The 15,609-nt window shown below is 25.3% G+C and overlaps 1 protein-coding gene across 1 annotated transcript; it reads right to left on the bottom strand.

Moving 5' to 3' along the window:
* Positions 1-477: 477 nt before the first annotated feature.
* LOC145837887 (nephrocystin-1-like) lies at positions 478-10,557 on the bottom strand. Its single transcript, XM_082945372.1, has 11 exons — positions 10,461-10,557; positions 8,811-8,948; positions 8,232-8,306; positions 7,876-7,922; positions 7,645-7,686; positions 6,586-6,774; positions 5,427-5,648; positions 4,499-4,550; positions 2,709-2,900; positions 1,751-1,900; positions 478-1,593 (listed from the first exon to the last, which is right to left on the bottom strand). The coding sequence occupies exons 1-11, from the start codon at positions 10,533-10,535 to the stop codon at positions 697-699; spliced, it is 2,079 nt and encodes a 692-aa protein (XP_082801498.1). The 5' UTR covers positions 10,536-10,557; the 3' UTR covers positions 478-696.
* Positions 10,558-15,609: the final 5,052 nt, after the last annotated feature.

Here is a 15,609-nt window from a genome sequence, read left to right as displayed (position 1 = left end):
AATTTTATAACAGAAATCTAAAAAAAAACTATAAATGATAAATTGTACATGGTAATAAAAAATATTATTAAAACTTTTGTTGGAAACAGTATCCTTAGTTGTAGGTAAAATTTTGCAACTACTTATAAATTAATTAATTTTTGATGATTTGCTATACGTTCTTGCTTACACCATTGTTAAAAAATAAGTGTTAAAATATAATAATATATAAATGAGAAAATTTAAGGCCAAAATATAAATAAATATAAATATGTTAAAAACAATTTAAAAGTAAATAGTAAGATTAAATTGCTTTTTCGAAGTTTGATTTAACAAAAATTAGAAACTAACAAAAAAATCATCTGAAAGTTTATAAAAGGTATAATCTTAGTTTGAATACTATATAAAATCTTAACCGGAAAATTTTTACATGTTACTATTTTATAGTTAATAATCATCTTTTCGTTAGAGGTAGAAAAATCTCATTATAGAAAAATATTTAGCGTTTGATAAAATATTACTTTTGAGTCTTACTAAATAAATTTAAATTAGTTTTTTTTATCAAATACAAATGAAGCTTGAATAAAAGCTAAGTTTTTGCTACAGAAAAAAGGGTAAAAAAAAATTTGAATTAGTTTTTCTGGCTTATTAGAATTTTTTTTCTAACTTTAGCAAAGTTATTGGTTCCTTCCACTATTTAGTCATATAAAATTAATACTAGGGGTTTATGATGTCATAAGCAGAGTGGGCAACAACATCAAAAGGTGCAAACTCCTGATTGGCGGACATCAGCACGCTGAGAGGACTCCCTTCTTGCAGTTTCGAAATGACCTCAGCTTGTTTTTGGTGGTCAAAATTTTCTGACAGCGACTCCATGCGGTTAAAAACTTTCATTTCACTCAACGGAAAAGCAATTTTCATCACCGCCTCTTTCCACAGTCGCATAGCAACCCCTTCTTCCCTTCTCTGTGACTTCGGCAATTTAACCAGCTCCGCTTTCCACCAGTTTCGAACCGCGTCCATGACATTACAATGGTTGCAAACGCGCAGGAAAGTAGTAATATAGGGGCATGGGCGAATAGTGACGTCATCTGAACTGACCGCGTCACCAACGACCACGTTGAAGAGACGTTGACGATGCAAAGCCAGGAGATGCGCGCTTCTAAGTGACGTCACAATCGAAGGTGGCAAATAGTCGACGAACTTCCTGTACTTGCGATGGGGAACCCCCACTCTCACCGTGAGCGAAGCGTCACGAACCCGCGAAGCCAGCATGCCTTGGAAACCGACTTTGGGTTTGGCTGATTTGCGATTGCGGTCGAGGGGAACACCGTTTTCGTAGATCGTGCCGCCGTTTAGCGGAAGCTTATAAGCGCGACTTTCGATAATGCGGCCGTCGTCGTCGTAGAGCGGCAGAAAGGTCCAACCGCAGCTGAGTTGGCCGTGCTGCTTTGTTGAAGTGCGTATGTAGGACACGGACAGCTCGAACAGAACACCGATCCGATTGCGAGCCACCTCGGTCGTCCTGACGACAAGATGGTTGTCGAAAGCTGATTGGCTGTTTGGCTGAAACTTCCAGTGCTTCTGCTTGACCGGTACGTGGTCCAACTTGACCTAGAAAAGTGTTGAGACTTTTACTTTATTTTATTAAAACTACTAAAAAAGACAGACTTATTAAACGAGTTGAAACAAATAGTACTTAGCACTTTTAATTTGGAACCTTTAAAGATATTAAAACAATAGTTCCAATACAGTTTTAAACTCTATTTACCTTCCAGATATTACCTAGTATTTTTCCGTTGTCAAACATGCAGACTCTGATTTGACGGGACAATATTTCTACAGTGCCTCCAAGCGGAGGAATATTTCTGCATTCAAGTATTTGTAAGCTTCTTAGAAACCTGTTCGTGTCCGAAAGAAGCTGAAAATTACAAAAAAAAGAAACAATTAGTTTTACTTTTAAGGCATTTTAAGCTTTATTTAGTCTACTATTTACTTTTTTTATAACTTTAAAATACGGTAAAAGTACAATGATTAAAAAATTTAGACATTATCATATATAGTAAAAATTGATCATTGTTTTGACTTCTTTTTATTTTGATTTTTATTTAAGTAAAATATTTTCAATGGTGCATTGAGAATTCAAATTTTAAAATTAGTATTTATTTGAGACACTGTTCCAAAATCACTAATATTTTTTAGATTTCAAACCCAAAGATTAATTAGGTATTATAAAGCAAATATTAATTTTTAAATACAAAAGTATTATAGTTTAGTATGACTTCAAAATCCATGAATTTTTAATTTTACTTATCTTTTACAAACTCTTTAGTTTTTGAGTTTTATAAAATAAAAATTTGATAACAATTGTAGTATTTCTAAAAGTACATACAAAATAAAATCAATCATAAATTAGTAAGTCTTATTCTACGATCTTAAACTTTAACCAACAATTTTTTAAATATAATGAGATAATAATGAGAAAAATAAATATTAGTAAGGTTTGTATAAAGTATTTATTTTCCATCAAATATATTTTTTTAAATACTAACCGACTTATTTAAGTTTACTGTTAAAAAAGATGATGACAACAAAAAACTTGTAAGTTTATTTACATATGCCTTTATCGTAATGAAACATGTTTTCTTAAACAAGTAAACAGTTAGCTCATAAGAGAGTTTTTTTTAAATTACTGACAGTTTGCCTTAGGGTAGTATGAAGGTCAATACCTTATTAGTCAATGGGTCTATGGTCAGATTGCTGTAAAATATTGTTGCATTTTTGTCTATATTCGCCACCAATGTCGACTTGAGATCGAATTCTTTTTCCAACTTGTGCAACTCCGAAACTCGAAATCCCGAAGGGACAGCCCCCAACGCTGAAAGAACTTCGCCAACTTCCATAGGTTTATTGTTTTCAGCCTGAAAAAAAAAATATTCTTTGTTCATTTTATACTGATGTCTTTCTTTAGACTAAGTACTACAAAATATTAATATTTCGGTTTAAATTAGTGATCGAACCCAGATCGTACTTTAGAATCAAGATGTGGCCAGATTCGGATGCTAAGTTGCACTCCGGATATAATTTTTCATATGGTTTATACGTCTTATTACGTTCTAGCTAATAGTTATATTAATTTAAAAAATACTTTTTAAATTTATTGACATTCAATACAAGCACTTAGTTGTAGAACATTGAATAAAGTATTCAAAGGATAGTTAATCTAGCAATAAAAACGATTGATAACGTTCAAAATAATTTAAAAAAATAAATATTAATACTCTTGTGTCATAAAAAAACGGAAGCAAAATTACTATAACTTATTTAACATGTTTTTATTTATCAAATTAAAAAGAATACATATGTCAACTAAGAGAAGCTAAAAATTATTTTATTAATTCTTCATTAAATACTTTTGTAAGTTTGATAACAGCGACAAAAACTTTATAAACATTGGTAAACATTAGCAATAAAGGTCAATTAGTATTTAAAAAAAGTATCTAGTATTGTGGATTTGTTTGTGTTCAGTTAGAGCAGCGATTTATAACCTGAGGTAAATTTTCTTTATTAAAAGTTAATTATGTTAATTTTTGTTTTTAATTGTCTTTTTGATTTATAAGTTAGTATCAAACTGTACTTTTTTAAGTTAAACATACTCTATAAATTCTACGATTTTCTATACTTAATAAGCTTGAAGTTATATATTACAATATTTTGTATACTGGGGGTAACTTTGGTAATTACCTTCCAAAAAGAGGTAAAACATAAAAAAAAGGTTAAGAACCTCTGGGTTATAGCTTGTATCTTTGCAGAAAACTTTTTGTGAAATATGGTTATTTTTTAAACTAAATACGTTTTGAGTCTAAAAAAAACACTTGGCTTATGATGCTCTTTCCAATTGACTTGATCCAGATCTTAGTAAAAAATACCGACTCACGCTAAATCTAGTAGATGATCACTAGTTTTAACGTATTAAACAACTATATAAAAATATGTCAGACAACTTGTTTTAGCAACAAACGTTGAAATAATAGTGTTTTGAAACAGCTTACAACTAAAAATAGTGATCTTAAAAATAGATTTTATGAAATTTAAAAACAAATCTACTAGATTACAGTTTTTTTAAATATAGATCTTAAAAATTATAACTTTTAACTTTGTTTTTAAATATCTTTTATTCATGTAGTATTAAAACAGGTAAACTAAAGAATCCTAGGTTTTCTAAATTAACAAAAAAACATAAACAAAAAATATAATCAGAAACAACTTTTTCATCATCATTAAAGATATAGAAATTACAATTTTTATGTAGTTAAAATCTTAAAATTACGAATTATTGGTAATTAAAAAGTCCTAATAACCTTTTGTTCTAAAAGTTAACTAAAATAAAGTAAACAAACTATAATTTAAAATAAACTGTTTTATATTGAAAACGGTGAGCTTTAGAGCTTCTAAAAAACACAAAATACTTACTAAAAATAACTATACAAAAATTTATTTAAGAAACAACTTTACAAACAATATCAAGTGCTTCCTTTATTTCATTCCATTTTCCTTTTTTCTTGTTTTTCCTGTTGAAAAAAAAAGATAACGTAAAGATATAATAATTATGAAAAATGTGCTTTAATCAGTTGAAATTATGATATTTAAAATTTAAAATAATTAAAAAAAACGCTGAACAAGTCTCACATGTCTAAATAGTAGGTTACTTATTCTTACTTAGTCAAGGAACGTTTTCAAATTTATGTCTTAAAGAATAATCTTCTTAGTGTTTTAGAATGCTTAAACTGGGATAAATTTTCTAAAGGATTAGTTAAAAACTTTAATTCCGAGTTCAGATTAAATAAATGACAAACATGTTAAGAATAAGAAAGTCTAAAAGAGTATTTTCATAGACAATTTAAACTAACAATAAAAGTATATTTCATAAAAAAAATTACAACATATAACAGACCAAAAAACTTACACAGAGTAATATCTTAAAAGTCAATTAAGTTACATTCAAACTGCAAACATTTACAAGACACAAAAACAAATACGCTTTTTTGGTCTTTCCCGGGCTGAAATACGGAGTAAAACAAATTTTAATTCTGTTTTCGAAAACCTGTATATTGATAAGTTTTAAATCAAGGTTAAAGGAACTTAATAAATTCAAAACTCTATAACTCTTTATTTTACTTGCAATGCTAAAGCAACAAAAGTTTATCAACTTAAAAACTAATAAAATTGAACATTAAAAATTCATATACAAACATTTTTCTACTAAGTAATAAAAAACAAAAATCTTCAAAGCTTTTGTTTAAGTTATACAATTTACTATTCTTAACCAATTGAAGTTTTTATTTTGCTTAGTACATTGCTATTAAAACGTTTACTCCAAAACAAGTCAAACAGAACAATATCTAACAAGTTTCAGTTTTATAATTTACCACAGAAATGAAACGTACTCTTTGAAAGCATCCAGCTTCTTGGGCACAACGATAACTGGAGCGGTAACTTCACTGGCGACCTCATCATCCGCTACATCGTCATTTTCACACGTTTCTTCGTTTGTTTCAGTTACGTCACTGGGCGTGTTTGTAGCGTCATCGTGGTATTTGGCGAGGAAGTTTGAGGGAATGAGTCCCGTCTCACCGTCGTTGTTCTGCGCCGTCCACCAACCATCTTCACTGAAAATTTACAAACAAGCTGGTAAAAAAATGTTTTTGACAACTTTTGGTACGAATTGAAAATTCATATCAATGTTAAACGTAGAAACAATTTGTTAGAAGAAACTGTTAGCAGCTGTGTAGAACAGTTAATTAGAAGTTCAATTTGTTCAGCTATTTAGACTTTGGTGTTTACATTCTAACATTTCACTACCTTTCAGTAGCAGTTTATTATTTTTGTTTCTATAATAAATTTCGTTCTAATTATTTAAAAAAAAATTAACAGCTTGTGATCTTTTATCATTTTTAGTTTAAAGTATTAATTATCTTAGTAATAAAATTCTACTGTTTTTAGTATGGATTTTTATAGATAGATTTTTAGTGAAATTTTAAATTACAGTAAAAAATGAGAATAAAAAACTGTAGTCCATACGTTTGTATCGGAAAACTTAAAAAAAAAATCTATATATCAAAATTAATAAAAATTTTATACTTTATAAAAACTGAATTATAGTTTAATCAATAAGCTTTCATAAAAGATGTTAAATTCCGTAAAATAATGTTTTAATAATCTATAATAAAATTAAATTAAACAAAATCTAAACATGATAAATTTATATAATTTATTACAATTATATACTAATACATAACGCACAACCTACTTCTTCGAAATCGTATGTTAACGAAATAAAGTCTTTAAATATATATAAACTTTTTTAAATGTTATTATTCATCATGTGAACTTCAACAAAGTTTTAAGTTCACAGAAGCACACATACGAAAAACAAGTTGCATAAATTTAAGGAATATCTATAAAACTTTTACAGGTATTAACAAATAGCTTTTTAAAAGTAACAGTAAAAAAGTTTAAACAGACAGTTTATATTTAGAAAATTGAATACAAATAAGATACAAATACTTTATTAAAATATTTCGTATATTAAAACAAATTTTGAACCTTTTTTGTAGAACATCAATTATTTCGTCCTTTTTTATTGATAGGTCTCCTTTCTGCTGACCTGCCCAAGATGATGTGACAATGTACAGGTCAGCGCTCTCTTCATCTTCATCGACTTCGGCTTCATTAGACTCTGTACCACCAGATTCGATGTCATCGCTGATATATTCCGAGTCTTCCTCATCAGAACTATTTATTTACTAATTTCTTCAAATTGTTTCTTTAATTTAAAGTAAATAATCTAATATCATTAAAATTAAGTTATGTTTAGTTATCATAACGTAAATGACCTAAACTTTTTTTTTAACCTGCAAAAAGCTTTGTTTGGCAACAAAATGACTGTGATTGCTTTAGTAAGCAATTAAAAAACCCTGTATCTTAGAAAACTTGTGATTTTTAGATAAAAAACAAAATCATTAAAGTTTAAAGTGTAATTTATGTGTTTAAAATAAAATAAAAGACATATAACTAAATTTACAGGTCATAAACAGTTTTTTATTAGATTTATAAAATAATTTAAACTTAATATATAAAATATTTTTTTACATTAGCAAATTTGTTCATTACTTGAAGAGAAAGTTAAAAAAATGTTCTTAAAATCACTTCAACTTTCTTTTATTTATAGATAAGAAAACAGCTTAAGATTAATATCTATTTATTACTACAAAACTTCAAAAATTTGAAAATTTAGTTTGAATACAAAGAATAAAAATTTATATTGAGGTTTAAACAATAAATTGCTATAGAGCTTCACACAGATTAAAAAATATACTGTGCTAATTTTGGTTTTAGTTTGTTTATAATATCAAATAGCTCTATTATTATTTAATTATTTTAGATTTGTTATCTGTTCAATACTTTTATAAACTATTATTTGTAAAAATATCTTAATATTAATTTTGTATCCAATCTATTTAAAACTCAAACTTTATTTTTTAAACATTAATCATAACAAATAGTTTATTAAATTATTTTTAAAGCTTTGATCAAAAATACATACCGTCATTTTTGTTTCTCTGTTGTAAAAAAATAAACACTTATTAAAACAAGTAATATTACCTTTCTACATTTTTATCTTCAGTCCTTGTTTGATTTTTGTATCTGCAAAAAATAAGAAAAATAACTTTTCAAAGTGATTTTTGATATTTTTATCATGATAATCATTACCATATATTTTAAACTTAGTATTAGTTTTACATATGGAGTTTGAAAATTTGATCTAAAACACATGTCAAAACACAAAACTGGTCTTATATTTAAATAAAACAAAAGCATAACACAAATTTTAACCTGTTTTGATCATCTTGAATCTTCTGAAGCTCATTATCTGTCCTCTTCTGTAAAAAAATATATTTAAAATACACTAGAAGTATGTTGCTTTCGAAACTCTAAATATAGTAGTCAAGTTTGATCACAAAAATATTCCATAAACTAATAAAATTCTGCTCTAAATACTAAATCAAAATTGAAACCTTTTTGATAAACACTAAGTAATTATCGTTTAGACACTTTTTATTATTTATGCTTCAAAGTAATATAAAAGATTTTTTTTGCAAAAAAAAAAAAAACTACAAAATAAACAAAAAGTATATATATATATTTTTTAATATTAAAAATTAATTAAGCTATATATTAATATAACTAACTTGGAGTAGCTGAAGTCTTTTGACTTCATCAGTTTTTCGGCGTTCAAAATTATTTATTAATTCAGGCTCATCGTTCTTGAATAAAAGGTTAGCATTTTTAATAAAAACCAATTGTTTATTCTAATTTTAGTACATTTATTTTTATCTAATTTGAACATCTTGTAGCAGTTGTTGTACTATAAGTAATCATTAACAAAAGATTCAGTAATAAAAGGGTATATGTAAAAAAATGTCAAAGTACAAAAATTATTTAAGAATCAAAAAACAATCAGTTTCTGTTTTACTAGTCGATGTCAATAACAATAAAAGTTTGATATTGTGACAGATAATTAATGATTGTTAGATTTTAACACTTTTAAAAGACAGTAACTTTTTTAATTTTATCAAGATATCTAAAAACTTTGTTCAATGGAACACAAACAAGTGTTATACAATTTAAAAACAAAACTAAATTTCATTTTTTTAACTTCAAAATACAAAAATACTAGTTATTCTGACGAACTTAGAAATATATTTAAGATCATGTTCTCTATGTCTTTATATTTGACTGTAAGTTTATCAAAATACTTTCTAAAAAACCTTAACAAGAGAAGTTGCAGCTAAAAGAAGATTTGAAGCTTGTACTTTCGAGTCAATAAGTGCATCTGCTAGTTTTTCAAGGTCATTTTCTTTCTTAGGATCTTCTAATGATGCTATTTGTAAGATGATTTTGTCAACCTATAGATGTAAAAGTTTTGAAAAAATATTAATTCAGATCAGTTTATTATTTTGTCTAAAATAATTAATGTATAGCTTCTAAGACAAAACTGTAGATAACAAACTAAAATTGTTTTACAAAGTTTTATGACCAATACTAGAGAACAACAAAAACCAATATTTTTTTTTAGAGCTTTAAATAAACTTCTAAATAGAAAACTGTAAAGTTAAATATTGTACTTTCAATTTTTACATAAGATTTTATCACTTAAGGGCATAGGGGAGGGTCTAACATATTTTTCTACTAAAATAAAATTGTCTCTTATAAAAAAAATTTAAGTACAAACTACCAGCCATTTTTCATTGAATTAAAAACTATCATTATTGAACTTTTGAGATACTGTTATTTTTGTAAAAAGTTTCCAAAACAAATGCAGGGACTGCAAAATTTTTGTGATTATTTTTTTCGGAAAATAAAAAAATTACAAAAATCTATCTTCTTCTTCATTTTTTGAGCTAGAGACCTCAAACTTTCAGCAAATGTTCCTTTAATAGTTTAAAAGACTTTAAATGTTGCGATTTTTAAAATAATAAAAATAAGTTATACAGTACTTCTTTTATAATACCGACATATGTTTTTGTGTGTTAACGGATTAATACATTTTATAAGTTGTTAAAAATTTCTGATAGCTCAGATAAAACTCTATAAAATAAGATCAACTTGTAAAAACAAAGGTGGACCTATACTAAAGATGCCCTTAACCAAATATTTTATAAAGTTCGTATAAAAAAGATTTTACTGATATGGTATAGTATTTTAGAGTTACAAATAATAATATGTTAACAAAAACACTCTTAGTGATTGAAGCTATCTTTAATTACTTTTTAAGTTTAAAAAAAAGGTTATCAGGCAAAATATGGCAAATTAACTTTTTGTGAAACTTTGCTAATCTATTTCATTGGTACAAACATCTTAGTTTTGTTGTTGATTTTGTTAATGGTGTCTAAAAAGGTTTATATTATTTGGTGGTATTTCTTAATAGAGAGAGTTTTGATACTCAGTAAAATCTATTTTGTGCAAACCATAATTATTTTTTGATTACTTCTGGCTTTACTTTAAGCATTTTTTTAATACAGCTCATAAAGTGTTTTAGTTTCTTTTGATAACAAGAGTTAATTGGTTCGAATTTTATGAGATTTTTTAGCTACACAAAAACTATAGTTTTTCATGATACCTTTTTTTCTGGACAAACTTTTGTATCTTTAATTGTTCAAGCCTAAATTAGTAGTAAAGTTTTCTAATTCAAAAGTTATATAGATATTTAAAATGCTTAATCTAAATCACAAACAACTTTTTTTCTTTAGTTTAGCGAAATATAAAAAGAACAGTAGCTTATATAAAATACTAACCATATGAAACTTTTTAATTACCTCATACTTACTGTAAAAACTCATGAAATACCAATCTAAAAAAATAAAATTTGACATGTGTTTGAAAAAGAATCAAAGTTCAAAAAATATATATATACCTACCTCTGCCTTCAGTTTATCTGATTTTTTTTGGAGTTGTCCAAGTGGTCCATTCACCCTCTTTTTGCTAAATGACATTTATTATTTTCTTTGTTAAACTACTAGTATTTTATTAAAGAAAAATTATTTCAGTTAAAGTTTTTTATTTTTTATATATTAATCATTTGGTTTTTAAACTATTTAACAAAAAAAAAGATTTAAGTAGTTTTAAGCATTTTTTCACAAAGTGTGCATAACTAAGATTGCTCACTAGTGAGAATTTGATGAATATATTTTTACAATACAGACAAATACTTTACTAATAATAATGGTAAAATCTTGAAATGCTCCTTTTTTTCTTTTAAAATCTATAATCATTTTTAATTAAATATGTAAGCAAGTGAAACATTTATGTCCTCTTAATTTTTTTTTCATAATAAAAAAACATCAATCTTTAAATGAACATTTAAATATGAATTATTTTGAAGCCCAATTTATTCATTTAAAAAATAAATATTTAATTGTTTTTAACAGTGGTTCTCAAAATACTTAAATAATTTTTTTGATAAATTTAGTTAAACTTTTTTAATAACATTTAGAAAAATGAGAAATTAACTTTTTTCTTATCAATTTACATATACTGTTTATAAAACAATAAAAATAAAAGACTTCAAAATATTTGGTCCAAGGACCTGGTTAAAAAAACCTTTTGTTATCAAGTTACACACCACTTGAATACCTTTGAACATCTTGTCAAAAAAAGAATACAATGATTAAAATAAGATTCATATATAATATACGTAACATATATCATTTAAGTGTTTTAAAATCTCTTTTTATAAAAATCTATAAGCCCAAGCTTTGTAAACAAAAAATAGTATACAATACTAACTTGTATAAACTGTTATAGTTTTTTTTTTTTTTTAATTAAATCTTGTTTTAATATTTTATTCAGTTTCTTTTAAATACTGTTTTTTAATTGCGTAAGTATATTTTAGTGTAAATTTTCTAAAATTATAATTTATTAATACTATAGCTTTATTCCTTTATTTAAATAAAACATTAACTAAATTCCAATAATTATATTTTATTTCAAATGTTTTCATAGCCTTTTTATTATTATTATTCACGTTCATATAGTTTTGGAAACTTGTATGTAAACACTTTATTAATAATTCTTTTACCATCTTAAGTTTTCTATTTACTTACTTATGCTTAAAAAGTCTTGTTTACTTAATTTTACCAACTCTTTTCTAAACAGTATTTACTTCACAGTTTCTACTTAAACTTATTGTGATGTATCTATTATCAAGCTTTAATAAACATAAATATTATATACTGTAGCTTATTTAAACACAATAGTAGTTGATAAGTGTGTTTTGAAAAACGTTCTACTTCAATAAAAATGCAATGTATTTGTAGATAATTTTTATTAAAATAAGATTAGGTATTTAAACTTTTAAAATTTATATGTACTACTAATAATTTTTTTATTTTTTTTGTGCACAACAATTTGCAAAGGTACACATTTTGAAAAACAATGGTTATGAGTGAACAAATTTTCTTGAGCCACTTCTAAAATGTAAGCATATTGTTTTTCATGTTACTATGAGCTTCTTTGGATCAACTTAGGGAAATTCTAGGTCATAACTTGTTTAAAATATTTAAAATTGCTGAATTTGTTGAAACAAGGTTTTTTGGGTCGGTTGCAGTTGTAAGGTTTTGGGTTTTTTCATTTGCAAATGAGGTAAAGTGATAATTCAGCATTATATCAAGAACATCTATACTCTATCCCTAACCCACCTTACTCAAATAAATAAAATATAAACTGGAAAAAATATTTTACTTAAAACCAAATAATAAAAGTAAAACATCAACTAATCAAAAGCGCCTTTTATTTGCAGCTGATTCATGTTTTTAAGGCGAAAAATGACCTTTATATCTGACTTTAACTATGAAAAAAAAAATTAATTGAAGACTGAATTACAAAACTACAGAACTTACAAAAGAATTCTATTTTTTAGAAATGTTTTTTTGTAAGAGAATCTTCTGATACAAAGACAAAAAACTTTTATTGTGACGTAAGTTATGAAAAAGTTTATAAAAATTTAAAATTACAAACTGCGAAACATCAGACCTTGTGGAGGACGCCCATACCATTTTTGAAGAACATATTTGAATCTTTGTAGGATAATTTTCTAATACAAAAGTGCATCGTATACTGGCGAATAAAATGCAGCAACCTTAAAAATTAAAGATTTAAAAAACAAACTCTAATATATTTTAAATTTGCTACATAACTTACTTTTCATCTTTAAAACAAAATACAAATTAAATAACCTTTATTATGTTCTTTAGGTCTAAATTTCAAGTATCTAAAAGTTCTATGTGGGGGATACTAGGTAGTATTAAAATAATATGAAAGTTTGCCGTAATGCCTGCCTATCGTTAACATAAAGAAAAATGTACATAAAACAATTTAGTTATAGCAAACTCTATTTTCCGAAAAAATCTTTTCTCACTTATTAGACTTTGAGCTAGCAATATTCGATTAGTATGAAAAAGAATACATGTGGCTGTTCAATTTGTATACTAAACTAAAAATGCAATAGTGTTTCTAACTCTAGTAATTAGTAGCATATAATACATGTTATGTGTGCTTTTTTTAATGTTCTCAAGTTACAAAAACAAGTATAGTCTTATTTAAAAAAAGAATAGTACTAGTAGTAGCTAATAAGTTTTTTTAACCTAATATAAAGTTATAGTTTTAAGAACTATTGTTGTATATAATAAAGATTAACTTAATAATTATTGAGAAAACTGTTCTAAAACTATGCAAAAAACTTGTTTTTTGACACAAAACAAGAATAAATTTTATACACTAAATATTTATTAAATAAAACAACAACCCTGTAGACAAAATATAAGTCTAATAAGTCATTTTATAAAAAAAAATATTAAAATAAAAAAAGTATCAGTCATTTTTTTAAGTATGTAAATTTAAAGATTTTTTTTTTCAATCTTAAACTCAAAAAAATCTCTATTTACGTCTAAAACAGTCTTAGCTTAAACTAAACTCTTCATTACTTTTGTAAATTCATGTTGTAAATAAAGTTTCTAGTTTTTAGAGAATTTTGTATATTTTTTATAACTCTTTTTGATATAGACCAAGAGCATCAAAACTTTAAACCAGCTATCAAGTTTTACGATGAAATGGCTTCATAACTTCTGATATTGTATAATTAATTAACTATTATAATTATAAACGATTATAACACCTGGAAACGTCGCACTATGTTTTGTTAAACGTAATATGTTTGCATTAATGTATTTTTATCATTAATTGACAATTGCTATGTAGGGTTCTCTAAAGTATCACCGCAGTAGAGTATATCATATGTCTTTCTAGAAAACAAAAAGTACCAAACTCAATTCATTTAACTAACTAAAGATATCACCGACTTTTATTTTTTCAACTAAATATATTATGTTTTTATAAAAAATTTTGCCCACAGTTTGAATCATAACTTTAAAACAGTTTTGCTAATTTCCTAACTGCTCGTCGTACATTTACATGCTTGACTAACATTCTACCCTAACATTGAATCTATCAAATTAGTATATAATGACTTTTTACAACTTTAGATTATGTGTTACAAAAATACTACATATTTTACTCATATAAATTATATGACAGCTTAGTAAATTGACTTAAAAAACTTCCAAAAATAAATCACAAAGAGTTTATGCTTTTAATGCTTTTTAAAAATTTTAACAGCTTCTTGTGAAGTAAACAAGCTGGAATGATTTGTACACATTTATTGATAGATTTTAAAGAAAAATATATATTTACAGGTTATCAAAAATATTGAAGTTAGTAATTAGGTAAGTCGATAATGCTTTACTATTATTATTAGATAGTGTTTAACCACATACTAAGTAAAAATAAGAAAAGTAAAGTTTAATCCTAATAAATGTAAAGTTCGTATCAACAAAGGCAGACCCATCTCCTCTATTTTCAATTCTTAAAATTAAGTTTTCTTCGATAAAAGTATTTAAAGTCTCAGAAATTTGAAAAAGTAAAAATTTCACACTAAAAGTTTGTATACTATTTAGGTATACAAAACAGCATCAGTTTCATCTTACCAAGTGATTTTTCTATACCTAAATATATTTTTAGCTCTGACAATTTTTTTATATTATATAAAGTATTAAGATTGAATTAAATAATGCAATTCGGTCGCCCTATCTAAGTAACTATGCTAGCGAAATCATACAAACGTAAGAATGTAATCTGTGCATCATACCTAATATATAATATAAACATAGCCTGATTAAACTTAACTAATGTCTTTAGAATGTAAAAAATAGGAATTTTAATTTATGTTTTCTTAATTATTTGTTTATACTTATAAACAAATATACATTAAACGAAAAAAATGAAAAATATGCCAACATTGTTTTAAAATGCTCTCCTCAGTGGCATAATCTTTTTTTTTCACTGAAGAATAATTTTGAGGAATAAATAATCTTATAAAATTTTTTGCAAGAGAATACAGAGCACTTTCGTTTAAAACTTTATGAAAAAACAGTTAGGATAAAATAAATGGTTATCAGAATTAGATTTTATACATTAAAAAAAACAAGTTCAAGTATAATCTTAATAACTCTACTTTACCTTAATGAATTTTGCTGAAGTCTATTTAAACTTAACTGCTATGTTTTTGATACACCGCTTTTTTTCCTATATATAAAAACTAGTTTATTTGTTTTGTAGAAACTTATTAATTTTAAACTTGTAGTTTTTTATTTTTGATGATAGTTTTCATCACATTTATAGTTGATGTAGAAGTTGCTACAACTGGGATTTTTATCATAGTTCTAATAATTGCTTATTAGTTATATTATAATGTTTTTATTTTTTACATATTAAGTTTGCAATTGTTTAATTACAAAAGTATATGTGTTTAAGAAATAATGAATTTAGGTTTTTTTTCGTTAACAAGGTTTTAATTTTTAATTCTTTTCGTATTTTTTCTATTTAAATGGCTCAGACTTCGATGCCTGAGTCCGAAACTCCACAATAAACTATTTTGATCATTATGTATAGAAAATATATTTTATGAAGTCTTTATAATAAATTATCTGTAAAAATAAGTTGAGTTTGTTTATC

Source organism: Thalia democratica, chromosome 6 (assembly GCF_965202585.1).
Source record: "Thalia democratica chromosome 6, ktThaDemo2.hap1.1, whole genome shotgun sequence".
Taxonomy (NCBI): Eukaryota; Metazoa; Chordata; class Thaliacea; order Salpida; family Salpidae; genus Thalia; species Thalia democratica.
The sequence above is the reverse complement of the archived record's forward strand: the minus strand, read 5'-3'. Positions and strand labels throughout refer to the sequence as shown.